General features: G+C 50.4%; 2 protein-coding genes across 3 annotated transcripts; one reads left to right on the plus strand and one right to left on the minus strand.

Moving 5' to 3' along the window:
- On the minus strand, nt 1-7,091 carry SIGMAR1 (sigma non-opioid intracellular receptor 1). Its single transcript, XM_026689645.2, has 4 exons — nt 6,656-7,091; nt 5,193-5,393; nt 3,219-3,311; nt 1-3,129 (listed from the first exon to the last, which is right to left on the minus strand). The coding sequence occupies exons 1-4, from the start codon at nt 6,828-6,830 to the stop codon at nt 2,903-2,905; spliced, it is 696 nt and encodes a 231-aa protein (XP_026545430.2). The 5' UTR covers nt 6,831-7,091; the 3' UTR covers nt 1-2,902.
- Nucleotides 6,991-24,677, plus strand: GALT (galactose-1-phosphate uridylyltransferase). 2 transcript variants are annotated; one of them, XM_087958765.1, is made up of 11 exons: nt 6,991-7,181; nt 8,214-8,383; nt 9,651-9,726; nt 10,979-11,027; nt 13,286-13,415; nt 14,325-14,381; nt 18,405-18,527; nt 18,638-18,770; nt 20,036-20,119; nt 22,585-22,739; nt 24,002-24,677. In XM_087958765.1, the coding sequence occupies exons 1-11, from the start codon at nt 7,037-7,039 to the stop codon at nt 24,074-24,076; spliced, it is 1,197 nt and encodes a 398-aa protein (XP_087814891.1). In that variant the 5' UTR covers nt 6,991-7,036; the 3' UTR covers nt 24,077-24,677. The 2 variants fall into 2 exon arrangements, with proteins under 2 accessions (XP_087814891.1, XP_087814892.1); XM_087958766.1 differs by lacking the exon at nt 8,214-8,383 and having other exon boundaries at nt 7,098-7,181.
- Nucleotides 24,678-26,711: the final 2,034 nt, after the last annotated feature.

A 26,711-nucleotide genomic window follows, 5' to 3' on the forward strand; every position in this document is an offset into this window, starting at 1 on the left:
TTTAATCACAGCCCATTGTATTGTATTTTGTTTGTTTTAGTCGAAGTAGAACCACCACACACCCACACGGATTCTCAAAACACTTGTTCATGAACATCGGACGTGGTAACATTTGCAGTAACGGAGAAACAGAAACCGGGGACATGCTTATATAGTTGACCGATGGTCCCAACGGACGGCAAAGCCTGGCCCGTCCATGCCAGCCTCACCGGAGGACGGCTTCAGAGAGAGCGGCTGGCCAAAACTTTCTGCCATACCCCACTGCCTTTGATCTGAACGAGGGAGGGTTTCGGCTCAGTGTGGGAGGAAAGAGGAGGGGGGGGATATATGTGCGCCTAAAACTGTAAGATTGATCAACTCCCAGGGGAAAAAAAAGAAGAAATTGGAAAAAGCCAAGGATGTCCCTATTTTTTGGGTGGGGAGGGAGGGATCTGGGCTCTTTCATGGGTAGAGGCTACTTGCCAGCCAATGCAACCCATTGAATTGGGCTACTGGACCATACCAGACCTCTATGAAGCAGCCATGGGAGTGGGGGTCGGGTGTCAGTTGAACAGTGGTTTCAACAGGGTCTTCATGGCTGTTGCAAGGAGGGATCAGAGACCCTGCCCCCAACAACACTGGGGTTGGCCAGGACAAACCATTATTGCTACCTCCTGGCACTTTCTACATATAAAACCCAGGGGAAAAAAAAAAAAGGACAAAAGCCAAATGATGAAAGAAGGGAAGGATTTCAACAACGCGCAAGAAGGGAAAAGCCTCCCTTTCCGTCCAGCTCTTCCCTCGAGGCAAAAATAAGTTGAAGAGAAAGGAAGGATCCAGACTGGGCCAAAATTGAGCAAAGTTTTGACCATCTAGCAGTCTGAAGAGGGTTCTGAGGAAGATGGAGGACTCTTTCAGCAGACTTGCAATGTTCCAGAGAAAGAAGCATTCCGGGTGGGGATCTCCCTCTCTCTCCCAGGCATTCTGGAACCAGGGCTAGTCCAGAACTGACCCCCAATATACCATAAGCCTAATTTCCATGCCACAGAAAACAGGATCTTCTGGTTAATAACGCTGGATATGAAGGGAAATATCATTGTTGGGTAGTGACACCCCTCTGTTGATGGTTGCAATTTCAGGATATTCTGATAGAAGGGGGGGGAAAAGGTGCCTTGGTTTGTTTAGAGAATCAACTCTGGGTTTGGTCCCATTGCTTGGATTTCAAGTCAAAAGAACTGAACATTTCAGGGTTTGGCCATTTCTGAGTCAAGCAGGTGCAGCCACACCGGATCCCTGGCCCCTTCTTCTAGGGATCACTTAAAGCTCCATGAACAACTGGTTCTCAGCCAGATAACATCAACAACAGGAGGTATATATATATTTATATATATATATATATAAATACACACACACACGCGTGCATAGCTCAAGAGAATAAGGCGCATAATTCGGGTGACGGATGGCAGTTCTGTATTATCACAGGACCAAACTGGATGAGATTTTGAGAATGTCTACAATCCATTTTGGAAAAAGGGAGGGCTGCAAAAAGACATTTTGGCTATTGGCGCTCCAGGCATTAAGACATACAGGAAGAACCAGTCACAAAAGGCAGCTAAAAGGCTAACTGTCCTACTACACAGCAGCTACTGCTTAATTATAATAGCATCTCTTCAAAACCACAAGCTCCGTTTGAATGAGGTGGCTCACTGGGCCATGGAAGGGATATAAACGTGCAAATTCCACAAGGGAGCTAACCAACCCAGCCTGCTAACTCAAAAGAGGCTAGATTTAGCTCCAAACAGCTCTAGTCTGCAATGGATGAGGTACCTGTGGACAATAATTACCAACCCATTGTGGGCTTTGACTTTTCTCTCTCTCTCTCTTAGAGTGGGAGGAGGAGAATATGGCAGGAAAAGGAAAATGTCTCCCCCCCGCCAGTCTTTGTAATGATTTGGAAGACCTAAAACAGACGAGGAAATTAGCTGAAATTGGGTGAACCAATTGTCCACAAAGGAGCAGAGTTGGCTGATTTGTGGTGAGCGGAAAAAGGTTCGTTATAGACCCAAGGAAAATACAACTGGAATTCCAAATTACTTTTCCAGGTGAGATGCAAGACGGAGCTGTGGAAGATCCACACACAGAGATCCCAGGGAACAACGCCAGTCTGCCGGAAAGAACTTTCCAGAAGCCCAGCCAAAACACCAGTTGGCATGGGTGATTTCCAACCAGTGAATGTAGATATTGCTCAGCCAATTTACCCGTTTTCCATCTGAGAAATTGAAGTGGGGAAGGAAGGAAGGAAGGAAGGAAAAGGAAGTGCCAGGAAGTATTTGTCTGCCTTAAACAGTAGTGCAAATGTACACTTTTAAGGGCTCAATCCAAAAAGTTCTGCTGTCGTTTCTCAGCTGCCCATCAATTTTGTGGGGATCAAGAGGCCCGTTTGGAACAACGCAGAGAAAGACCCAACGGAGGAGCTTGGTGACGGCGTCAGAAAAGGCGTCTCTACTCAAAGCATGCAAAGAGGATGCAACGTCTCTTCCCAAAGGCGCCTGGCAAAGGCCACCATGACGAGATACATGCCACCATGCAAATGGCATTGTTTGGGTCAACTGTGCACCGACACCCATGGCACGTGGGTACCACTCCTTCCACAAAACACCCAGGACTTCCTTTCTCTGCGTGGCTCCAAAATACTTCGAAGACCCGGTCTCCATGAGAGACCGAATCGTCACCTTGTGAGCAGCATGAAACACCTATTTTCAGCAGGACGTTCAGGTATTTGCAGGGAAGGGCGTGGATCCATCTTTGCTTCCTGTCACACGTGCAATGCACCCGACCGGGCAAGCCACACCAGGTTCGCTAGCACACGAGGCAGGGAAGGGGGCGACCCATTCGCCGGCTGGCGGGAGGGGAGGGGCGAGACTCACTGACTCGTGCCGCTGAAGTACGTGTTAGCCTCCAAGGCCAGAGCCTTGGCGTAAACCCGGAGGGTGTAGAAGAGGGTGAGGAAGTCCTGAGTGCTGAAGATCGTGTCCGCGAGGGCAAAGGTCAGGGTGGAGGGGATGAAGCCTCGGCCATACTCGACCATCCACGTGCCAGCACTCCACTGAATGGAGGTGACCTCCCCGGAACGGTGGACAATGGTGTCTCCTGCAGGAGGCAAACAGGCAGCAGTTGGAACCTCACCTTAAGGTCTCCCTTTCCCGCGCAGGCCTCCAGGTGAGGAATCTGCCACTCACCTGGGTAATAAATCTCGCTTTTAGTCGTTCCCTCTTTCCACTGCCGGAAGGTCCCTGAGATGACCGTGTCGTGAATGTCAGCCCAATAGCGACCTGCCATGGGGAGAAAGAACATCCAGATGCTATAGTCCCAGTTACAGGCAAGGTGGCCGGATCAGCTGAGAAGAGTTTCCAAAAGTTTCTGCTTTGTTTCTTGCAGTCACCGCCCGCCCCTAACGTTGTATAAGCCAGCGGTTGTCAACCTTGTGAACTTTTAAGATTGCAAAGGTCAACCCATCTTAAAAGTTACCAAGGTTGAAAAACACTGCAATAGAAATTACAAGAAATTACCACAATCTACTACTTGATGAGAAAAGTGTGGGTTAGACAGCATCACCCCCAGAGGGATTTGTAACTGGCCGACCAACTGCACTCAACGTGTAGTCCTCAATGGAAATGCGTTTACACGGAGGGAGGTATGTGGTGGGGTGTCCCAGAGCTCTGTTTTAGGCCCAGGACTCTTCAAAATCTTCGTCAATGATTTGGATGAGGGGATAGATGGGGAACTCATCAAATCTGCAGGCGACACCAAGCTGGCAGGAATGGCCAACACGCCAGGAGATGGCCTTAAAATTCAGAAAGATCTCAACATACTTGAACATTGGGCACTATCTAACAAAATGAAATTCAATGGTAAAAAAAGGAAGGTTCTACATTTAGGCAAAAAAAACAAACAAACCCAAATGCACAGGTACAGTGTAGGTGTACCTTGCTCAATAGTAGTAACTGTGAGATCTTGGAGCGCTGGTGGACAATTATTTAAACACGAGCCAGCCGTGTGCTGCAGCTGCCAAAAAAACCCAAACTGGTCTAGAATTATAAATAAGCATTGGAAGAGTACGTGGGGTGCAACCCAAGAGAGCTTACTGTCCAGAAAGGAAAATTGCATTTTGCAGTTGGCCAATGGTCTTGCTCTAATGACCAGGCTGGCATCCAAGTTCTAGCTGTTTGTATTTAATTTTATAGAGAGGATGACCAGTTCAAAAATGATAATAAGCTTACAGGCTTTGTCCTAGGAAGTTTATTAAGCTAGGGTGACTTTCTGGTTTCGTACCGGAGACCTTCACTTCGAACACAAGAATACGTTTCTGTATCCTGTATCCTAGACCAGTTGGGTTTACTGGTAAAGGTACCAGGTTAGAAACCAGAAGACCGGGAGTTCAAATCCTGCCTTAGGCATGAAAGCCAAGGGTGACCTTGGGCCAGTCATTCTCTAAGCTCAGTCCACCTCATAAGGTTGTCGTACAAAAATAGGAGTAAAGCTAGGATCAGATATGTTCACTGCTGAGTTATTTGTAAAAATAGTGAAGGGTGTGATACCAATAATATAATTACCTACTATCAATCTTAACACGCAACTGATGCAAAATAAGCTGGGACTCCTGCTTCTCACAATATACTTGAGCAACATACGTTAATAATATACAATTACAGGTAATCCTCCACTTACGACCACAGGGGAGGTCCAACATATTTGTTGCTAAGTGAAACATTTATTAAGTGAATTTGCTGCATTTTAAGATGTTTCTTGCCACAGTTGTTAAAAGTGAATCACTACAGTTAATCAAACTGTGTTGTTAAGCGAATCCGGATTCTGCATTGACTTTGCTTGTCAGAAGGTCGCAAAAGGGGATCACATGACTCCAGGGGTGCTTACAATGGTCGTTAAGTGTGAAAACTGGTCATCCGTCAATTTTTGCAGTGTACTGGAGGCTTTTTAAGAAGAGACTGGACAGCCACTTGTCTGAGATGGTATAGGTTCTCCTGCTTGAGCAGGGGGCTGGACTAGAAGACCTCCAAGGCCCCTTCCAGCTCTATTCTATAACTTTGAATGGTCACTAACTGAACCGTTGTAAATCGAGGACTCAAGTGTATTATACGGGCAAGAGAACCCTAAGTAGCCGATCTCGGGGTCCAGGTTTGCGTGGGGCTCACCCGAGTGGCCGCTGGTGTCGACAGCGGTGCCAAACAGCAGCACGTACTCCGAGAGGGAGGCGTGCAGGAGGCACATGGAGCCCATCCAGCCGCCGGCGTTGACGAACACCCAGCGCAGGTCCTCGTCTGGCAGCACGTGGCCCGGGTGCCTCCGCCGCAGCTCCACGATGATCTTGGCAAAGGCCAGCTCGTGGTCCAGGCCTGCAAAGGGGGCGAGGGGGGAAAAGGAGAGGCGCTTGAGAGGGGACGAGCACCATGGGGGTTGGAGTCCGACTGTATCCCCTCCCCACTGAGCATCGTGGACTTTGGAGATTGCACACAACCCCTCCTCGGAGCCTCTCTGAGGCACCATGGGGACTGGAGCTCAGCCACACAATCTCCCCATCGCTACGCAGAGCACCATGGGGACTGGAGTCCACTTGCACCCGCTACTCAGAGCCTTGATGAGCACCATGGACATTGGAGTTCGCCCGCACCCCCTCCCCAGGGCTTCTCACAGCACCATGGGGACTGGAGTCCACTTGCACCCGCTCCTCAGAGCCTCGCTGAGCACCATGGGGACTGGAGTTCACCCTCCCCAGCCCCCCAGGCCCTGCAGAGCACCATAGGGACTGGAGTCAAACTGAAACCCTTCCTCAGAGCCTCGCTGAGCACCATGGGGACTGGAGTTCACCTGCACCCACTCCCCAGGGCTTCACAGAGCACCATGGGGACTGGAGTCAAACTGAAACCCTTCCTCAGAGCCTTGCTGAGCACCATGGGGACTGGAGTTCACCCGCATCCCCTCTCCAGGGCTACGCAGAGCACCATGGGGACTGGAGTCAAACTGAAACCCTTCCTCAGAGCCTTGCTGAGCACCATGGGGGCTGGAGTTCACCCGCATCCCCTCCCCAGGGCTACACAGAGCACCATGGGGACTGGAGTCAAACTGAAACCCTTCCTCAGAGCCTTGCTGAGCACCATGGGGGCTGGAGTTCACCCCTCCCCAGGGCTCTGCAGAGCACCATAGGGACTGGAGTCAAACTGAAACCCTTCCTCAGAGCCTTGCTGAGCACCATGGACATTGGAGTCAAACTGAAACCCTTCCTCAGAGCCTTGCTGAGCACCATGGACATTGGAGTTCACCCGCATCCCCTCCCCAGGGCTATGCAGAGCACCATGGGGACTGGAGTCAAACTGAAACCCTTCCTCAGAGTCTCGCTGAGCACCATGGGGGCTAGAGTTCACCCGCACCCCCTCCCCAGGGCCCTGCAGAGCACCATAGGGACTGGAGTCAAACTGAAACCCTTCCTCAGAGCCTCGCTGAGCACCATGGGGAGTGGAGCCTCCCTTTAACACCATGGACATTGGAGTTCGCCCGCACCCCTCCCCAGGGCTACGCAGAGCACCATGGGGACTGGAGTCAAACTCAGACCCTCGCCGAGCACCACGGACATTGGAGTTCGCCCCGCCCCCGCACTGACCGGCGTGGTGCTTGGCCAGGCGCACGATCTCCTCAGGCTCGAACTCGAAGCGCCGCGAGGAGGTCCAGCCGCGCAACGCCTGAATCACCAGCGCCACCGCCGCCACCGCCAGGCCCAACCGCAGGCCCCGACCGGCCCAGCCCCAGCCCCAGCCCGGCCCGGGCAGCCACCGCATCTTCCCGCCTCTTCTTCCCGCCGAAGCCGCCGCTGAGGGGACGCGAGAGAAGGCCTCAGTAAGGAGGAGGGGAGGGGCGGCCAAGGGCACGCCGCGCGCGCTGGCCAGCCCCGGCCAATCGCCGCCCTGACGTCTCCCGACGGAGCCAATGAGCGCGGTCGCCAGCGGCGGTCGCCTCCGCCTCCCCTCCACGCGCTGCTCGCGTCATGCCAGGCCGCCAATCGCGCGCGAGGCGGAGGCGTCGCGCTTCCTCCGCCAACTCCCCCAACTCTCTCGAGGTCACGTGGCACCGGTCACATGATTGCGGGGAGGCGGAAGGCATGGAGGCGGCTGCCAAGTTCCAGCCCAGCGGTACCAACGCCGCCTCTCCCCCCCGCCCCTCAGGGGAAATTCGAGGGCGGGGGGGGCGCTATCTAAATTGAGCAGGCGAGGGGAGGGCTTCCCATGAAAGGGGGCCTGTTGATAGGCGGAGGAGAGGAGGAGGGGGCGGAGACTGGGAAGGGGGTGGTGGCCGTCTTGCCTAGGGGAGAGGCGGAGCCTGTCCGGGAGGAGGGGCATTCTGGTGGGGAGGGCGGAGCGAGTGGATCTGGGTTTTCAGAGGCCTATTGCTGAGGAGTGGGCGGGGCTATCCTATTGGGGCGTGGCTTATGCCTGTAGAGGAGGGATTAGTCCGCAGGGGTGGGGCCTTACTGGGCGCAGGGCTGTGCTGAAGGGGCGGGGCCTGTTGCTGGACAGGAGGGGCAAGGTTATTCTGGAGGGGCGGGGCCTGTTGTTGGGGAGGAGGGGCTATCCTGGAGGGAGGGGCCTATTGGTAGATAGGAGGAGCTAATCCAGAGGGGTGGCGCCTTACTGGGCGCAGGGCTATACTGAAGGGGCAGGGCTTATTCTGGACAGGAGGGGCAAGGTTATTCTGGATGGGCGGGGCCTGTTGCTGGGGAGGAGGGGCTATCCTGGAGGGTGGGGCCTATTGGTAGATAGGAGGAGCTAATCCAGAGGGGGTGGCGCCTTACTGGGCGCAGGGCTATACTGAAGGGGCAGGGCTTATTCTGGACAGGAGGGGCAAGGTTATTCTGGTGGGACGGGGCCTGTTGCTGGGGAGGAGGGGCTATCCTGGAGGGGTGGGGCCTATTGGTAGATAGGAGGAGCTAATCCAGAGGGGTGGCGCTTTACTGGGCGCAGGGCTGTCCTGAAGGGGCGGGCCTGTTGCTGGACAGGAGGGGCAAGGTTATTCTGGATGGGCGGGGCCTGTTGCTGGGGAGGTGGGGCTATTCTGGAGGGGAGGGGCCTATTGGTAGAGAGGAGCATGTCCCCCCCGCCCCCTGCAGGGCCCTTGATCACCTGGTGGGCCCCCTTCCAGCCTCACCACCCGCATCTCTTCCCCAGAGCATCAGCACCTACGCTATAACCCTCTGCGGGAGGACTGGGTGCTGGTTTCTGCCCACCGCATGCGGCGCCCCTGGCAAGGGCAGCTGGAGAAGCCGCCCGAGGAGGACACCCCACGCCACGACCCGGCCAACCCCTTGTGTCCCGGGGCCACGCGGGCGAACGGCGAGGTGGGCAGCCTGGAGAACAGAGGGCAGGGCCGTGGGGGTCTCTGCTCCCTCCTGACCCCAGCTTTGGATTTTGTGCCCGGAGTTTGCTTGCTCCTCCCTTCCTGGGAGGACCTAATCCTGGCATCTGGGTGGTCCCCTGAAAGATTTTGGAGCTTCTATCTATATCAAAGCGAAATTCCACTCATGCATCATCACAAAATCTCCAGAACTGTCAAGCCTACAAACTTGAAATTTGGCCCGTATGTTCCTCTTGGCTTCCAGGGGTTCACTAAGAAAGGATTCTTTGAAATGGCCATCACAGCATTTAGAGTATTTCCTATATTATTATTATTAACACGCTCTGATGCTAAGGAGCTCCACTCCACCTCCCTACCTGAAAAGAAACCTCTTCCAAATGCAAAACACAAGCAGAGGAGAGGAGGTTCAGTTTCACAGCAGCAAGCAGCTTTAGTCCAGAACAGTTGAGCTAAGCCATGCCCAGACTCCTAGCTGTCTACTTTCTCACACAGCGATTCCTGTTTCAGTTTCCAAACAACCCTCGAGTCTCTCACACACTGACAGGACGTTAGCCAGATGAATGCTGATGGAGGCTGGTAGGCAGAGGCAGAATTTCCCCCCTTATTTTCCTCCCCAAAAACTAACCCTGACCACGTAGTTTCATTGTGAAGCATGGGTTTCGAGCTTGTTTGATTTATTAGGTAGATTTTTATCCTGTATTTATTATTTTATACATAACAGTATTTATTATCTTAAAATAATAACGGAGGTGGTGAACATATCGAATAGAATCATGGGAATTATAAAACTGGAGGAGACCTTGATGGTCTTTTAGTGCAGCCTCATAGTTCAACCATCCTTTCCTCCTCCTATTAGTCCCATAATCACCACCCTGCGAGGTGGGCTGGATTTGCTGTCCTGCCTTAGCTGGGACTAGAACTCGCAGCCTCCTAGTTTGTATAAGCCAGCATTTGACCCACATACAGATGTTGATGGTGCCGGCATACATGGTAAGTGCTTGCCAGAGATGAGGCTGGAATCCTAGAGACCCATGGTACTCTGCAAACATCATAAATATCAGCCAGTTGCCCAGTGTCCACATTTTGTTCAAGTGGCCATGAGGATCCTACAATGGCCGTAAGTTTGAAAAATGGACATAAGTCACGTTCATAAGTGCTGTTGTAATGTTGAGGGCGATCATATTCAAAAAGGAGAAAAAAATAGTTGGTTATAGGATGAATACCTCGATCTTTCTATTTGTCTCATGCAGGTCAATCCCCATTACGAGAGCACATTCGTCTTTGACAATGATTTCCCTGCATTGCAGCCAGATGCGCCGGAACCTGGTAAGAGTTCCTTTCGTCTTGACTAAGCCATGAATGTTGGCTTGGTGGTCCGAGGGCCCTGGGTGGCATGATCTCTCCCTGTCCTTCAGAAGTTACAGGGAAATTGTACTTGAAATGAGACTGAACAAAAAACTTCAAATTATTTTATACATCACATTTATGTACCTTTTTACGTGCGTATGTGAGAGAGAGAGGAGAGAGCAGATAGAAAGAGAAGAGAAAGGGGAGAAAGAGAAGAGAGAGATAAAAAGAGAGAAGAGAGTAAAGTAGAGTACAGAGAGTACAGAGAAAGAAAAGAGCGAGGAGAACAGACAAAGGAGGAGAGGAGAGAAAGAAAAGAGCGAGAGAGAGCAGAGAGAAAGAAAGATGAGAGAAGAGAGAGAAGAGAAAGAGCGAGGAGAGAGCAGAGAGAAAGAGGAGGAGAGAAAAGAAAGAGGAGAGGAGAGAAAGGAGAAAAGAGAAAGAGTGAGAAGATAGAGGACAGAAAGAAAGAGAAGAGAAAGAAGAGAGAGAAGAGCGAAAGAGGAGAGGAGAGGAGAAAAGAGAGTGAGGAGAGCAGAGAGATAGAGAAAGGAGAGAGCAGAAAGAAAGCGAGAGGAGAGAAGAGAGAGAGAGGAAAGAGAAAAGAGAGGAGAGAAGAAAGAAGAGAAAGAGAGAGAAGAGAGAGGAGCGATTCCTTGTGGATAGCTGGTCATTTGCATTCTTTTAGTGAGCCCTTGAGGCGACTTGGAGATTGGTCTGTAGGATCACCTGAGTAGTGCAAATGGGTGTGGAGCCTTCTTGGCTGCAGGGTGTTTTTCTGCCCTGTGTCCCTTTACTACTGGAAGTAGAGGCACCGGCTGTTAGGGATGGGTCTGTGGTTGCCTGCATCTCAAACCGAAGTGCAAGCGGTTCCTGTAGCCTGCAATTCCCCCGCCCTGGAAATCCGTTCCTACTCCCACACCTTCCGAGGGTGTCTGTCCCACAGTGTGTAGCTAAAAGAGATGCAGAGATTCTCCATCCTCCGGGTCAAGATTGTCCCAACAGGGCTTTTTCTGAGAGGCCACTGGACTTCCTTGTTTTTCCCCTCAAGACGTTTCACTTCCCACCCAAGAAGCTTCTTCCGTTCTGACCGGGTGGTGGAAGATGGAAGGATTTATGCTCCTTACAGTCCTCTGGTCATTAGCGCTCTCTCTGGGACTCCTTAGGGTTGACCTGTTGCGCTCAGGGCCACCTGAATCCTTTCTTGCTGATTAATTTTCTTCTCCCGCAGAGCCCGACGGACATCCCTTGCTTCGTTCAGCGTCGGCGCGAGGCGTGTGGTAAGTCTAGCCTGCTCCTTGATTCTCCTGAGCTCAGTCTCGTTAACACCCACACCCACACACCACACCACACCCCCACACACACACGGAGTGGGAGGGGATGTCAACCCTGAAGCTGACCTGGCTGTGGCTGTAGCTTTTTCTATAGGGATTTCTTCTCACATCGCTTCAGGCTTGACAACAGCCTGGAGCTGGAGAGTGGGTAGTAGAGATAGCTGGAGTTTTGTAGCCAAAACCAAATAGTTCTCTTGTGAGACAAGGACATTCCAGCTGCTTCCTGGCCAGAGGAGGAAGAGAAAAGTAACCAGACAACCAGGCAAGCCCCCAGATTGGACTAAGTGACTTGTTGAATAGTATAGAATAGAATACCTTTATTGTCATTGCACATTCCACGAATACAATGAAATTTGAAAGCTCCTCCAGCACAGTGCCCCCAAACACCACATCACAATCCCACTACAAGTATTTTAAAATTAAAATAATAATAATAATAATTAAAAACCTAGTCTAAAACCTGTCTAAAACATTTAGTAAGTTAAATAGTTTAAAAAGGCCACTATATACATAGGACTAAATCAGAAAATGCGCTGTTTGATTCAAGACAATTATTGCCTTGGAAAAGAAACTCTTTCTCAAGTCTATTAGTCCTCATTTTAAGACACCTATAATGTCTCCCTGATGGTAACTGTTTGAAATATGAATGTCCAGGATGAGAACGGTCTGTGGAGATTTTTAGTGCTCTAGAGAGGAGTCTGGTCTTCGCAATCTCTTCCAAAGAAGAAAGAGAGCAACCAATGATTTTTTTGTGCTGTGTTTATAACTCTCTGGAGCATCTTCTTATATTGTTTGGGAAATCAAGGCAACTTTCACAATATTTCTGTGCTCTTTTTAGAGTTGCCAACAGAAAGGGAGGGGTAAGCAGTGGGCAGCTTGCATTCCATAAATGTTTTCAAAGATAGTAACTAGGTGACTGAAGTTTCTGCCGTGCAAAGTTCTAACTGGAGAGCATGATTGATGACTCTTGGCTATGGAGGTGTCCCATTGGAGAATATGAATTACGATACACCCAGGGGGTGGGGGAAAACCAGGGTCAAGGGTGACCATGAATGATGTGCCTCAGAGTCGGCTACACCCAGGCAGTGCCGGACATGTTAACTCTCAATAAATCCTTTGGAAGTTTGGCTCGAGACTCGTGATTTAAATGGGAGCAACTGCCGGAATCCTGACAGCTCACTTAACAACTGTCTCACTTAACAATGGAAATTTTGGCCCCAATTGAGGTAGGAAGTCAGGATTACCTGTATGCATTTCAGAAAGGAGGGGAAAGTGATGATCGCAGATAGGCATAACTGACACAATCATAAATATTCATAATTAGGAAGCCTCGAGTGACTTACTTCCCTTGCCCAGCTACCGTTCCTATCTTCAACAAAGAGTTTTCTTTGTAAAAAGAAATGCCAGTTGTGTGGCCATTGCAGTTTGATAAACCCCACTGAGAACCAAGGACTTCAAAGTTGACCCGTTGGCACCGTTTCCTTCTGGGTTTCCATCTTGCTGACATGCTCCCAACCCTCCGAGAACGTGTTTTCCTCCTTAGTAATCTCCAGAGCAGGTTGGCCCCTTTGACGACTTGTGGACTTGAACTCCCTAAATTCCTGAGCCAGCACCAAGGACCCTGCATTCCTCCTCCTCCTCCTTGCAAACCCCTCCTCCTTTCTAGCACTGAGGATGTTCCCTAGTTGGGTCATGAAACGTCTGCAAGAAAAACACCAAGCTCAGAGAGCACCAAGGGCACCACAGTTCATCTCCTCCTCCTCCTCCTCCTCCTCCTCCTCCTCCTCCTCCTCCTCCTCCTCCTCCTCCTCCTCCTCCTCCTCCTCTCTTCTAGCACTGATGATGTTCCCTAGTTGGGTCATGAAACGTCTGCAAGAAAAACACCAAGCTCAGAGAGCACCAAGGACACCACAGTTCATCTCCTTTTCCTCCTCCTCCTCCCCCTCCTCCTCCTCCTCCTCTCTTCTAGCACTGATGATGTTCCCTAGTTGGGTCATGAAACGTCTGCAAGAAAAACCCCAAGCTCAGAAAACACCAAGGACCCCACAGGAACCAAACATGCTGGTTGCTCCTTTTCTACTTCACCCTTTGTCTCCTTTAGGATATGGGTCGCCTGCTTAGATGGAGATGGTATTTTCTGTTGTTGCCTGTCCGCATCATTCCAGAAGCCTCATTCGGTCCCTTCCTTCCTCTCTTCTCTCCAGCAAAGTCATGTGCTTCCATCCCTGGACTGACCTTACCCTGCCCCTGATGTCTCTTGCCGAGATCCGCAGGGTGATTGACAAGTGGGCAGAGATAGCGGTTGAGTTGGGTGCCTCTTACACCTGGGTGCAGGTGAGTATCTTTGCAAGGAATCCTCTGCCTTGCCCAGTTTAAACCCTACATCGGTGTGGTCCTGTGTATTTCAACCTTAGCAACTTGCTGGCTGGCTGAGGAATTCTGGGAGTTGAAGTCCTCAGGTCTTAAAGTTAGCTGAGGAATTCTGGGAGTTGAAGTCCTCAAGTCTTAAAGTTGGCTGAGGAATTCTGGGAGTTGAACTCCTCAGGTCTTAAAGTTGGCTGAGGAATTCTGGGAGTTGAAGTCCTCAGGTCTTAAAGTTAGCTGAGGAATTCTGGGAGTTGAAGTCCTCAAGTCATAAAGTTGGCTGAGGAATTCTGGGAGTTGAACTCCTCAGGTCTTAAAGTTGGCTGAGGAATTCTGGGAGTTGAAGTCCTCAAGTCTTAAAGTTGGCTGAGGAATTCTGGGAGTTGAAGTCCTCAAGTCTTAAAGTTGGCTGAGGAATTCTGGGAGTTGAACTCCTCAGGTCTTAAAGTTGGCTGAGGAATTCTGGGAGTTGAAGTCCTCAGATCTTAAAGTTGGCTGAGGAATTCTGGGAGTTGAAGTCCTCAGGTCTTAAAGTTGGCTGAGGAATTCTGGGAGTTGAAGTCCTCAGGTCTTAAAGTTGGCTGAGGAATTCTGGGAGTTGAAGTCCTCAGGTCTTAAAGTTGGCTGAGGAATTCTGGGAGTTGAAGTCCTCAAGTCTTAAAGTTGGCTGAGGAATTCTGGACGTTGAAGTCCTCGGGTCTTAAAGTTGGCTGAGGAATTCTGGGAGTTGAAGTCCTCAAGTCTTAAAGTTGGCTGAGGAATTCTGGGAGTTGAAGTCCTCAAGTCTTAAAGTGGCCAAGGTTGGAAACCCTGGAGCAAACCAAGCAATCCTGTTGTTTTAGTTTGTTGGTTTGTCTCCATGTTTGTTTTGCTTTTCAGATCTTTGAGAACAAGGGAGCCACGATGGGCTGTTCAAATTCCCACCCTCATTGTCAGGTAAGCAGATTCTCTCCTTGAATTTAGCCACAGAGCTTACATTGCCCCAGGTCTGATGATCAGAAGGAATATATATATATATATATATTTATAAAAATAATTTCATTCCAGCCTCTCTGGTTTGCCAAGTTTGAAGCTATTAAACCAGGGGTGTCCAACCTTGGCAACTTTAAGACTTGTGGACTTCAACTCCCAGAATTCCTCAGCCAACTTTAAGACCCGAGGACTTCAACTCCCAGAATTCCTCAGCCAACTTTAAGACTTGAGGACTTCAACTCCCAGAATTCCTCAGCCAACTTTAAGAAGAATTCTGGGAGTTGAAGTCCACAAGTCTTAAAGTTGCCAAGGTTGGACACCCCTGTATTAAACTGTCCAGAATGGAAGGGCAGGACATCAATTATTCCTGGGGTTGATTATTCAGAGGGTTTTTGTTCAATTCCACATCTTTGCGGGTTTGATGGAGATGCTTGTCTGGGGGAGGCCTTTGATCCAGAGACTTCAAAGGAGATTCCCCCCCCCCCTTTTTGAAGCCTGACAGGTGAGGTCAGTTGAGGGGGGGGGTAGAGCGGGTGGGATCTCTTGCTGAAGTGGGTGGGGAGGTAGCCAAGGATTCGTTTCCAAGCGATTCTGCTCTTTGCAAGGGGCAGAAACCGAATATCGGTGTAAGGAAGTTTTCCTTTAGACAAATCGTCTTTTTATTTAGGGTTGGTCCTCGGCTTACGACCGCAAACAAACCCAACATTTCTGTCGCTAAGCGAGACACAGAGTTGAAGTCCTCAAGTTTTAATATTGCCTGAGGAACTCTGGGAATTGAAGTCCTCAATGTTGGCTGAGGAATTCTGGGAGTCAAAATCCTCAAGCCTTAAAGTTGGCTGAGGAATTCTGGGGGTTGAAATCCTCAAGTCTTAACGTTGCCTGAGGAACTCTGGGAATTGAAGTCCTCAACGTTGGCTGAGGAATTCTGGGAGTTGAAGTCTTCAAGTTGCCTGAGGAATTCTGGGAGTCAGAGTCCTCAAGTCTTAAAGTTGGCTGAGGAATTCTGGGGGTTGAAATCCTCAACGTTGGCTGAGGAATTCTGGAAGTTGAAGTCTTCAAGCCTCAACATTGGCTGAGGAATTCTGGGAGTTGAAGTCTTCAAGTTGCCTGAGGAATTCTGGGTGTCAAAATCCTCAAGTCTTAAAGTTGGCTGAGGAATTCTGGGAGTTGAAATCCTTAAGTCTTAACATTGCCTGAGGAACTCTGGAAATTGAAGTCCTCAACGTTGACTGAGGAATTCTGGGAATTGAAGTCCTCAACGTTGGCTGAGGAATTCTGGGAGTTGAAGTCCTCAACATTGCCTGAAGAATTCTGGAAGTTGAAGTCTTCAAGCCTCAACATTGGCTGAGGAATTCTGGGCGCTGAAGTCCACAAGACTTAACGTTGCCTGAGGAGTTACGAGCATCGAAGTCCTCAAGTCTTAACGTTGCCAAGGTTGGTTGCCAACATTTTCACCCTCCCGGAAGCTCAAGGAAAGCCTCCGGAGCCCGGGGAGGGTAAAAACGCCCCCCCCTCCCCACCATGCTGCAGGAGGCCAACTAGGCCACGCCCACCCAGCAACCGGGTAGAAAACCCCATTGCTAAATTTTTTGAAGCCCACCCCTGCCTTTCTTTAATGCAGGGTGTCCAACCTGGCAACTTTAAGACTTGTGGACTTCAACTCCCAGATTCCTCAGCCAGCAAAGCTGGCTGAGGAATTCTGGGAGTTGAAGTCCACAAGTCTTAAAGTTGCCAAGGTTGGACACCCCTGCTTTAATGATTCCATCCCGCCGTTCCTTTGAGATGAGGGCAGCTCTTACGCCCGCGGCCAGTTTGCAAGGGCGAGTTGCCCTGGGGCGAGTTGTCATCCTAGGCGCCACTCGTAGGCCTTATGGAGAGTGTTGTGGCTGAGCCACGGGGTGGCAGTGTGTACCTGCACATGGCCTGCTTTTATTTAGCTACAAGGCACAAGCACGGAGCTTCCCGGTGCAGAGTGCGTTGAGTGTGTTTTGTGTGTTTAGAAACGGTAGAATCCTAGGACGGGAAGGGACATTGAACTCCCTGTCTATCAATCGTTCGGAATAGAGCTGGAAGGGACCTGGGAGGTCTTCCAGTCCACCAACCCCCCCCCCCTGCTCAAGCAGGATACCTTATACCAGGGGTCTTTAAACTTGTCAGCTTTAAGACTTGTGGACTTCGACTCCCAGAATTTCTCCTCCAGTCATGTTAGACAAATGGCTGTCCGGTCTCTTCTTAAAGATCTCCAGTGGGGGAGAACCCACGTAGCAATAGCAGTTTGACTTATATACCCCTTTCCAGCCCTCTCTTAAGTGGTTTACAGAGCCAGCCTCTTGCCCCCAACAATCTGGCTCCTCACTTTACCCACCTTGGAACGATGGAAGGCTGAGCCAACTTTTAGTAAGAAGGAAGGAAGGAAGGAAGGAAGGAAGGAAGGAAGGAAGGAAGGAGAGGAGAGGAGAGGAGAGGAGAGGAGAGGAGAGGAGAGGAGAGGAGAGGAGAGGAGAGGAGAGGAGAGGAGAGGAGAGGAGGATAATAGAATAGAATAGAATAGAATAGAATAGAATAGAATAGAATAGAATAGAAGAGTTGGAAGGGACCTTGGAGGTCTTCTAGTCCAGTCCCCTGCTTGGAAAGGAAAGGGAAGGGAAGGGAAGGGAAGGGAAGGGAAGGAAGGAAAGGAAAGGAAAGGAAAGGAAAGGAAAGGAAAGGAAAGGAAAGGAAAGGAGGAAAGGAGGAATAGAAATTCAACCAGTGAAGTAGGAAGGCAAGAAAGAGAGAGGAGGGAGGGAAAGAGTGAGAAAAGAGAAAGAAAAGGGAAAAGAATGAAATAGCAATAGCACTTAGACTTATTTTCCACTTCACAGTGCTTTTACAGCCCCTCTCTAAGCGGTTTACAGAGTCAGCCTCTGGCCTCCAACAATCTGGCTCCTCACTTTAGCCACCTTGGAATGATGGAAGGCTGAGAAAACTTTTAGTAAGAAGGAAGGAAGGAGAGGAGAGGAGAGGAGAGGAGAGGAGAGGAGAGGAGAGGAGAGGAGAGGAGAGGAGAGGAGAGGAGAGAGAGGATAGAATAGAAGAGAAGAGAAGAGAAGAGAAGAGAAGAGAAGAGAAGAGAAGAGAAGAGAAGAGAAGAGAAGAGAAGAGAAGAGAAGAGAAGAGAAGAGAAGAGAAGAGAAGAAGAGAAGAGAAGAGAAGAGAAGAGTTGGAAGGGACCTTGGAGGTCTTCTAGTCCAGTCCCCTGCTTGGAAAGGAAAGGGAAGGGAAGGGAAGGAAAAGAAAGGAAAGGAAAGGAAAGGAGGAATAGAAATTCAACCAGTGAAGTAGGAAGGTAAGAAAGAGAGAGGAGGGAGGGAAGGAGGGAAAGAGTGAGAAAAGAGAAAGAAAAGAGAAAAGAATGAAATAGCAATAGCCCTTAGACTTCTATACCGCTTCACTGTGCTTTTACATCTCTCTCTAAGCGCTTTACAAAGTCTGCCTCTTGCCCCCCAACCATCCGGGTCCTCATTTGACCCACCTCGGAAGGACGGAAGGCTGAGTCCACCTGGAGCCTGGTGGGATTCGAACTGCCAAATTGCGGGGACCGTTCATCGGCAGAAAGTAGAGTAACAGAATAGCAGAGTGGAGAGGGACCTTTGGAGGCCTTCTAGCCGAACCCCCTGCTCAAGCAGGAGGCCCTCTACCATTCCAGACAAGGGACTGTCCCGTCTCTTCTTGGAAGCCTCCAGTGATGGAGCTTCCACCACGTCTGCAGGCAAAGTCTTTCCATCGGCTAATTGTCCTCCCCGTTAGGGAAATGCCTCCTTAATTCCAGGTTGCTTCTCGTCCTGCCTTCGGGGGCCTTGGAGGATAGATTGACCCTCTTTTCGTTCTTTTGGGGCAGCCCCTCAAATCTCGGAAGGCTGCTCTCCCGTCTCTCCTGGCTCTTCTCTTCGTTAGATAGGACTGGTTCTCCTCACGGCATCCTCACTCTCTTCCCCTTCTTTGCAGATCTGGGCTAGTGACTTCCTGCCCAACGAAGCCTCCCTGGAGGACCAGTCCCAACGGAAGTACCACCGAGACAATTCTGTCCCCATGCTGCTGGAGTATGCCCGGCTGGAGGCTGAGCGGAAGGTGGGGGGACTGCTGGCCCGTTAGGGAAGAGGGGGGCCGGTCTCCGTTTGGGGATGCCGGCTTTGAGGCTGACCCGTGTGTGTGTGTGTGTGTGTGTGTGTGCCTTGCAGGAACGGGTCGTGGTGGAAAATGCGGACTGGCTAGTGGTGGTGCCCTACTGGGCAGTGTGGCCCTTCCAGACCCTCTTGCTTCCTCGGAGACACGTCTGCCGGCTGGAGGAGCTCCGGGAGAGCGAGAGAGACAGTAAGGGTCCTTTTGGGGATGATGGAGAGAGGAGGGCCTTGGGAGGAGGAGGAGGAAAAGGAGGAGGAGGGGGAGGAAGAGGAGAAGGAGTAGGAGAGAAAGGAGGAAGAAGAGGAGAAGTTGGAGGAGGAGGAAGAAGAGAAGGAGGAGGAGGAGAAAAAGGAAGAGGAGAAGTTGGAGGAAGAGGAGAAAAAGGAGGAGGAGAAGTTGGAGGAGGGGAGGAAGAGGAGAAGGAGTAGGAGAGAAAGGAGGAAGAGGAGGAGGAGAAGTTGGAGGAGGAGGAAGAAGAGAAGGAGGAGGAGGAGAAGTTGGAGGAAGAGGAGAAGTTGGAGGAAGAGGAGAAAAAGGAGGAGGAGAAGTTGGAGGAGGGGGAGGAAGAGGAGAAGTTGGAGGAAGAGGAGAAAAAGGAGGAGGAGAAGTTGGAGGAAGAGGAGAAAAAGGAGGAGGAGAAGTTGGAGGAGGGGGAGGAAGAAGAGAAGGAGGAGGAGGAGAAAAAAAGGAAGAGGAGAAGTTGGAGGAAGAGGAGAAAAAGGAGGAGGAGAAGTTGGAGGAGGGGAGGAAGAGGAGAAGGAGTAGGAGAGAAAGGAGGAAGAAGAGGAGAAGTTGGAGGAGGAGGAAGAAGAGAAGGAGGAGGAGGAGAAAAAGGAGGAAGAGGAGGAGTTGGAGGAAGAGGAGAAAAAGGAGGAGGAAAAAGAAAGGGGAGGAGAAAAAGGAGGAGGAGGAAGAGGAGGGGAGGAAAAAAAGGAGGAAGAAGAGCAGGAAAAGTTGGAGGAGGAGGACAAAAAGGAGGAAGAGGAGGAGAAGGAAGAGGAGGAGGAGGAAGAGGAGGAAAAGGAGGAAGAGGACACCTGATCTGGGTTGTTTTCTTGCAACCACCCTCCCACCAACACTGACAGGGCAGAGGCTGCTATAAACAGAGAGCCTTCCCTCCTAGCACTGAGGATGTTACCATGTCGGTCATGAAACGTCTGCAGGAAAACAACCAAAGGAGCCCCGAGGACCCCACAGTCCTCCTCCTCCTCCTCCTCCTCTTCTCCACCTTCCCTCCGACTGATGATGTTACCTAGTTGGGTCCTGAAAGCCAAGAGCCAAGCTCAGAGACCACCAACCCCCCCCCCCTCCTCCTCGCTTCACACCCCCACCCCCTTCAGTGAGGTGCAGATGGGGGAGTTTTGTGGGGGGGCTCCAGCCCAGCTGTGGGTGGGGGCTGGGGGGGTGGCTTGGGGGGTGCTCACTGACTCCTTTGAGCCTCCTTTTTTTTGCAGGCCTGGCATCCATCATGAAGAGGCTTCTCACCCGATACGACAACCTCTTCCAGGTTCCCTTCCCTTACTCGATGGGTTGGCATGGTGAGCTTTGGGGGGAGGGCAAGAAGGCCTGGGCCTGGGGGAGACAGGAAGCAGCTGCCTTGGGGAGACACCTTCCTAGGGTTGGAAGGCTCCTTCCTTTCTTTTCTTTCTTTCTTTCTTTCTTTCTTTCTTTCTTTCTTTCTTTCTTTCTTTCTTTCTCTCTCTCTCTCTCTCTCTCTTTCTTTCTTTCTTTCTTTCTTTCTCTCGCTCCTTCCCTCCCAACTTCTTCCTCCCTCCCTGCCTCCCTCACCTTCTTTGTCCCTCCCTCCCTCCCTCCCTCCCACCCTCCCTTCCTCTCCTTTTGTTCCTTCTTCCCTGTCTCCCTCCCTCTGTTTTCCTTCCTTCCTTCTCTCTTTCCTTCCTTCCTCTCCTCTCCTTCCTTCCTTCTCTCCTTTTCTCCCTCCCTTTCCCCATCTCCTTCCTTCCTCCTTCCATGCCTCCCTCCCTCTTTTTCCTTCCTTCTTTCCTCCTCCTCTCCCTCTCCTTCCTTCCTTCCTCCCTTCTTTCCTCCCTCCCTCCCTCCCTCTCTTTCATTCCTTCCTTCTCTCCTTTCCTCCCGTCCTTCCATCTCCTCCCTCCCTCCCCTCCCTTTCCCTCCCTTTCCCTTCTCTTCCCTTCCCATCCCTGTCCATGAGTCTCATCTCACAGCTCAGAGCAACTGTGAGTGGCTTACAACATAATAAAGCCTAAAAATAATAAAAAACCATTATCAATTAAAAACAGGCCAAAGTGACAAAGAATTAAGAACAGACTAAAAGACTGTTTTGGGGCAACGGGAGGGGGACGGGAGCAGCGGTGGAGCCTTCCATGTTAGTCTACCAACCACCTCCAGCCTACCTCTTCATTGGGGTCCTGTGCCAGCCAACATACCCAGGTTTGAAGGCCCTTCCTGAAGGCCAAGAAGACGTCGAATGGCAAGCTGTTCCAAAGAGCAGGAGCCACAGCAGAGAAAGCCCTTCTCCTGGACCCCACCCGCAGGAATTCCATAATGTCAGGGTTCCGATGCCCTAATGAATGCATGAGCCTTGAGCCTAGTTTCAAAAGAAATCCAATTATTTATTAGGAGCAACATGTCGGCACTACTTTTCCCAAGGGCAGCCGGCTCTGCCCCACCTAATTTACTGCCCACCTATGACCCTGTTTCCCCCCCCCTTTCTCCCAGGGTGTGTCATAAATCACATTCTCCAACCGAAGCACTTTCCCGGGCTGTAGAAAAAGGCCTTTTATATCTGGAGAAAGGTATGCATAGAATAGAATAGAATCAGGAATAGAATAGAATAGAATAGAATAGAATCAGGAATAGAATCAGGAATAGAATCAGGAATAGAATCAGGAATAGAATAAATTAGAATAGAATCAGGAATAGAATAGAATAGAATAGAATAGAATAGAATAGAATAGAATCAGGAATAGAATCAGGAATAGAATCAGGAATAGAATCAGGAATAGAATAGAATAGAATAGAATAGAATCAGGAATAGAATCAGGAATAGAATAGAATAAAATAGAATAGAATGGAATAGAATCAGGAATAGAATCAGGAATAGAATAGAATAGAATAGAATCAGGAATAGAATAGAATAGAATAGAATAGAATAGAATAGAATAGAATAGAATAGAATAGAATAATAGAACAGAACAGAACAGAACAGAACTTTATTATGGTCTTAGACCAGCAATAGACATCACTATTTACAATATATATATATATAAAGTACTGACACATTATAATACATTTACAGTGGATTAAAACATCCCTGTTAAGAAAATACATGTTCTCAAACAGTTAGCAGCACTCCCTGGCTTATATGAGTGGAGAGCCAATAAGTATGTGTGTAAATATCATTTTCCAAAGATTCTTCTATCTCCAAAAATTGGCACAAATTGACAGCTATAATTCTGTAACCAGCCTGAAGATATGCGTGGAATTTGCTTCTGGTCACAGCAACTGAGCTTCTCCATCAGTTCTTCCCCCCCTCCTGCCTATGGCAACTCAAGAGCAGTCCAGGAATGCTTTACGAGGTGACACCTTAGCTAATGAGGTTTTGTAGCAGGCAACTTTCTGAGATTTTAAAATGTCGCCCACCTTCCCCCCGACTGAGAACCATGGATTAAAAACGAACCTATGGAAACGGCTTTGCATATTGGCTCTTTGAAGGAAGGGTCTCCAACTACGGCCGCTTTAAGACTTGCAGACTTCCAACTCCCAGAATGCCTCAGCCAGCCATCATGCTGCCTGGGGAATCCTGGGAGTTGGAGTCCACAGGTCGTAAAAGGGGCCTTAGCTTCCCTGCCCCACCTCCTCTGCCTTGGATGTTGGGTTTATGGAATCTCTGTTCACCCTGGCCTCCCCCGTCCTTTCTGCACCCCAGGGAGAAAATCCTGCCACAGCTGGCACCCAACCCACCTCCCTTTGTACTAAAAATCTTGATTTTCCTGCTCCCTTTGCCACCTCTTCCCCACAGGAGCTCCGACGGGGCCGTACCTGGAGGCTGACTGCAGGCATTGGCAGCTCCACGCCCATTATTACCCTCCTCTCCTCCGTTCTGCCACCGTCCGTAAATTTATGGTGGGCTACGAGATGCTGGCTCAGGCCCAGAGGGACCTGACCCCAGAGCAGGTGAGGGGGAGCTAGGAGATGGGCTGGAAGTGCTGGAAGGGGCTGGGGCCCACCTGCCTTTGAAAGAGGTTTTAAAGAAAGCAGAATATTTGTAGCTCAGGGTTGAAACGAGGGGACCTGGGTGCTCTCTGAGCTTGGCTGGTTTTCTTGCAGACATTTCATGACCCAGCTAGGGAACATCCTCAGTGCTAGAAGGGAATGAGGTGGGAGGAGGGAGGGAAGGGAGGGAGGGAGGGAGGGAAGGAAGGAAGGAAGGAAGGAAGGAGGAGGTGGGGTCCTTGGTGCTCTCTGAGCTTGGCTGGTTTTCTTGCAGATGTTTCATGACCCAACTAGGGAACATCCTCAGTGCTAGAAGGGAATGAGGTGGGAGGAGGGAGGGAAGGGAGGGAAGGAGGGAGGGAGGGAAGGAAGGAAGGAAGGAAGGAAGGAAGGAAGGAAGGAAGGAAGGAAGGAAGGAAGGAAGGAAGGAAGGAAGGAAGGAAGGAAGGAAGGAAGGAAGGAAGGGAAGGGAAGGGAAGGAAGGGAAGGGAAGGGAAGGGAAGGGAAGGGAAGGGAAGGGAAGGGAAGGAAGGAAGGAAGGAAGGACTGTGGGGTCCTTGGTGCTCTCTGAGCTTGGTTTATTTCTTGCAGACATTTCATGACCCAGCTAGGGAACATCATCAGTGCTAGAAGGAAGAGGAGGAGGATTGTGGGGTCTTTGGTGCTCTCTGAGCTGGGTGGTTTTCTTGCAGACGTCTCATGACCCAGCTAGATAATATGATCAGTGCTAGAGGGGAATAGGGATTGTGGAGAGGAGGAGGAAGAGGAGGAGGAAGAGGAGGAGGAGGAAGAGGAGGAGGAGGAGGAGGAGAACTACTGTAGGATCCTTGATGCTGTCTGGGCTTGGGGGTTTTCTTGCAGACATTTCATGACCCAACTAGGTAACACTATCAGTGCTAGAAGGAATGGGGTTTGCAGGGAGGAGGAGGAGGAGGAGGACTTGGGGGCTTCAACTCCCAGAATCCCTCAATTCCACGCTGGCTGAGAAATTCTGGGAGTTGAAGTCCACAAGTCTTAAAGTTGCCAAATGTGAAGTCCCCCCTATCATAGAAGGTGGAAATAATTGAAGGAGCCCGGAAAGGAAAGGAGAACTTCCTGAGTCTTGTTCCCTTTTTGGGGGGTGGGGCAGCATTCAGCCAAGACCCCCTCATGCTGGAAAGGAGGAAGGCCCCCTGCATTCACCTCTTTCCTTCTCCTCCCTCCGTGCTGCTTTCTCCTCACAGGCCGCTGAACGCTTGAGGAATCTTCCTGAGCACCATTACAAGCTGGGCACCAAGGAGGCACCTGGGGGCAGGTGATGGCTCTACCTGGCCTCTTTGGCGTGGGGCAGTTGGACAATCCTTAGAAGCTGACCAAGAGAGACTGAAGAACAATCCCAGCTGGAGAGTGGGGGGAGCTGAGAACATCCCCTAGGAATTGCCTGACCTCAGGCCGAATGCCAGCCCGGCTGCCCCACTCCACTAAGGCGGTGATGCTGATGACCAGTTAAGCCAGGACCTCTTCCCTTCTCGGAAGTCCTCTGCAGAACTGGAGGCTCCGTGTCCTGTGTGCCCACAAGAGGCGAGACCCATCTGGGAGAAGTTGGGGGGGGAACCCCTCTCCTCAACATCAAGTCTATACCACTTCTGATGATGGATGGGTGAGGATTCCAGCAATCGCCCTAATTAAATCATGATTCTCGAGCCAAACTTCAAAAAACTTCAAAGGATCCATTAGAGGCGACTTACTGGCCCTGCCCTGTATGAAGCCAACTTCTGGCATATGTCATTTACAGTCCCCTGTGACCCTGTTTCCCCCCTCCCCCCTGGGTGTGTCATAAATCAGATTCTCCTATTGAGCGCGTTCACAGGCTGGGTGTCCTCATTCACGTTCTCCAATTAAATATATTCGCGGGCAAAAGCTCTGGTATTTGAGTTACAATCTTTTGAAGATAAGAGTTGGAATGTACTTTTGCTTCCAAACTGCCGCACTGCTCTTCCAGATTTCCTCCCTCCCCCCTTTTAATAGCAACTACTAAAAGAGGCGTAGGAATGTTTTATGAGTTGACATTTGGCAACTTCACTTCTTGAAGGTGACCTGTATTAAGCAAAAACAAACTGAGTGCAGATATAGAATTTAGGGTGGCTATAAGGCGATCAGTGTGGACATTCCTATTTACCCAAGAGGCCTCTGATGATGATTAGTCCTTTCGCTTGATTTGTTGTCAGGATTCCATTAATCGCCCTAATTAAATCATGATTCTCGAGCCAAACTTCAAAAAACTTCAAAGGATCCATTAGAGGCGACTTACTGGCCCTGCCCTGTATGAAGCCAACTTCTGGCATATGTCATTTACAGTCCCCTGTGGCCCTGTTTCCCCCCTCCCCCCTGGGTGTGTCATAAATCAGATTCTCCAATTGAGCACGTTCACAGGCTGGGTGTCATCAATCATGTTCTCCAATTAAATATATTCTTGAGCGAAAGCTCCGGTAGTTTAGCTAAAACCTTTTGAAGATAAGAGTTGGAATGTACTTCCGCTTCCAAACTGCTGCACGGCTCTTCCAGATTTCCTTCCTCCCCTCCCTTCTTTTATGACAACTACTAAAACAGGCCTAGGGATGTTTTCCGAGTGGAGATCTCTCCTGCTCTGCCCCGGTTCTGAGAGTTGCTACTATTAAATCAGGATATTTTGGGGTGAGTCTCCTTTTTTCTGAACACTCCCCAAATGATGCTAAATAGAGTGCAAAGAAGAGCAACGGAGATGAACAGGGGTCTGGAGCAGTGGTGGGTTTCCCCCCCCCCAAAAAACATTTCCTACTGGTTTGTAGAGCCCGCTTTGTGTGCACGCGTCCGCAGGACTCAAACACTGCGCTCTGCATCAACGCTGGTGAGCTGTTGCTGTTTTTAACTCAGCTGAGGCATGGCAATCCATTCTACCACGCAAATCAACTGAGCTAATAAACAAGAGAATAGAGGAGAGGTAAGAGCAGGGGCAAGTGGGTGAGGCCAGCCAGAGATGGTATTTGCCGGCTCTCCAAACCAGTCAGAATTTTCACTACTGGTCCACCAGAACCGTTCTGAACCGGCTGAATAGCAGCTCTGGTCCGGAGGCTAAATCTTACAATGAAGAGCCAAGGAAACTAGGTATGCGTGATGACCCAAAGGGGCGTGGCATAGAGGCAACACAGCCAAATAAGAAGAATCCCTTTATTATCTCCAACTTTGTCCCCAATGTCCAGGTTATACCTTTTGGGCTGGAGAAAAAGTCTCCCAGGAGCAGCCTTGGGCTGCAGAGGATCAAGGTCCAAAACATGGTCAACACAAACTGTAACTAAAAATCCACACAAACCACGCTGCAGTAATTAACTTGACGGGGCAGGAGAAGGAATTGCAGACTCGAAAGCACGGCAAAACTCACACAGTTGGGAAGACGGCAGGAAGCCAGATAAGCTACGACGAGACCAGATAAATTCACGTTTGCTCAGAGTTCAGGTGGGGCTTTGCTAGCAGTGGTGGCTCTTCCGTCCCAAGGACCGGCTCATAGATTTCCACTGCTCTCCTCTCCTCTGCCTTCTGTGCATCCGTGTGTCAGGCACTGGGCCCAGATGTTCCTCCTCTTCCTCATCAGCCACCTCCAGTCCTGGAGGCTGTTGATTCTCCATTGGAGGACTGACGGACGGCCCAAGTGCTCTCTCTCTCTCTGCCAGCTCCATTCCCTCTTCCTCCTCGGAGCTCCCAGTTGGCCCTGATGCTGGCCCTGATTCCCACGCCCTCCTCCTCCTCCTCCTCCTCCTCCTCCTCCTCCTCCTCCTCCTCCTCCTCCTCCTCCTCCTCCTCCTGTGATTTGGCTGCTGGAGGGGCTAGTGGCCAACAGGCTACAACACCCGGCTGCTCTTCCATGCTACTCAGCCCACACAGCAGCTAAGTGCTCACCCAGGAGCACTTGAAGTCAAT

This window comes from Notechis scutatus, chromosome 2 (genome assembly GCF_049901735.1).
Source record: "Notechis scutatus isolate UNSWTSFEM ecotype Mainland chromosome 2, rNotScu1.2, whole genome shotgun sequence".
NCBI lineage: Eukaryota > Metazoa > Chordata > Lepidosauria > Squamata > Elapidae > Notechis > Notechis scutatus.